The 606-nt window shown below is 42.7% G+C and overlaps 1 protein-coding gene across 1 annotated transcript; it reads left to right on the forward strand.

Moving 5' to 3' along the window:
- Window positions 1–134: 134 nt before the first annotated feature.
- LOC111787159 (ferredoxin-thioredoxin reductase, variable chain-like) lies at window positions 135–606 on the forward strand (the record flags this gene model as incomplete). Its single annotated transcript, XM_023667272.1, is given in 1 exon segment — window positions 135–606. A coding segment is annotated over 1 exon segment (389 nt), but the record flags the coding sequence as incomplete, so codon positions are not given.

The following is a 606-nucleotide window of genomic DNA, read 5'->3' on the forward strand; positions in this document are numbered from 1 at the left end:
TAAATAAAATTGGTTATTATATAATTTTTAGAGTGGAAAATATCCAATAAGGTCGTGTGGACTGTGGACTGGGAATTTCTGAAAAATTAAATATTTATCCAATAAATAAATCAATATCATAAAATTAAAGGGAGAGGAAATTTCTGAAAAATATTAAAAACTCTCAATAATATATATAATTCCTTCCTCGGCGTGCGACTCCACCGGCGACGCAGAGATGATCAGTATTGCAAGCAGTGTCGGCGTGATACCATCGCCGGTGACGGCGTCAGCGTCGGCGGTCGCTCGTCCCGCCTGTTCTATGACGATGGTATCCACTAGTGTTGATGTCAAATCGTCCTATTCCTCGTCTGTTAGTTCTCTATCGTCAGTTGTTGCTAATCCTTTCAACTACTTGATTAGAAGAGGGAGAAGAGTTTGTAGCGAGGTTACAGTCAAATCAGATTCCAGAGGTTCCTCTTCTGCTACTGTTGTTTCGGCGGCGGCGACGTCATTGTCTGAGGAGGAGACTGGCGAAGCGGCTGCTACTAGAATTGGAGCGAAAGTTAGGGTTAAGGTACCTTTGAAGGTGTATCATGTTGCTAAGTTGCCGGAGGCGAATCTTGA

The sequence above is a fragment of the Cucurbita pepo genome, unplaced genomic scaffold (assembly GCF_002806865.2).
Source record: "Cucurbita pepo subsp. pepo cultivar mu-cu-16 unplaced genomic scaffold, ASM280686v2 Cp4.1_scaffold006230, whole genome shotgun sequence".
NCBI classification, from domain to species: domain Eukaryota; kingdom Viridiplantae; phylum Streptophyta; class Magnoliopsida; order Cucurbitales; family Cucurbitaceae; genus Cucurbita; species Cucurbita pepo.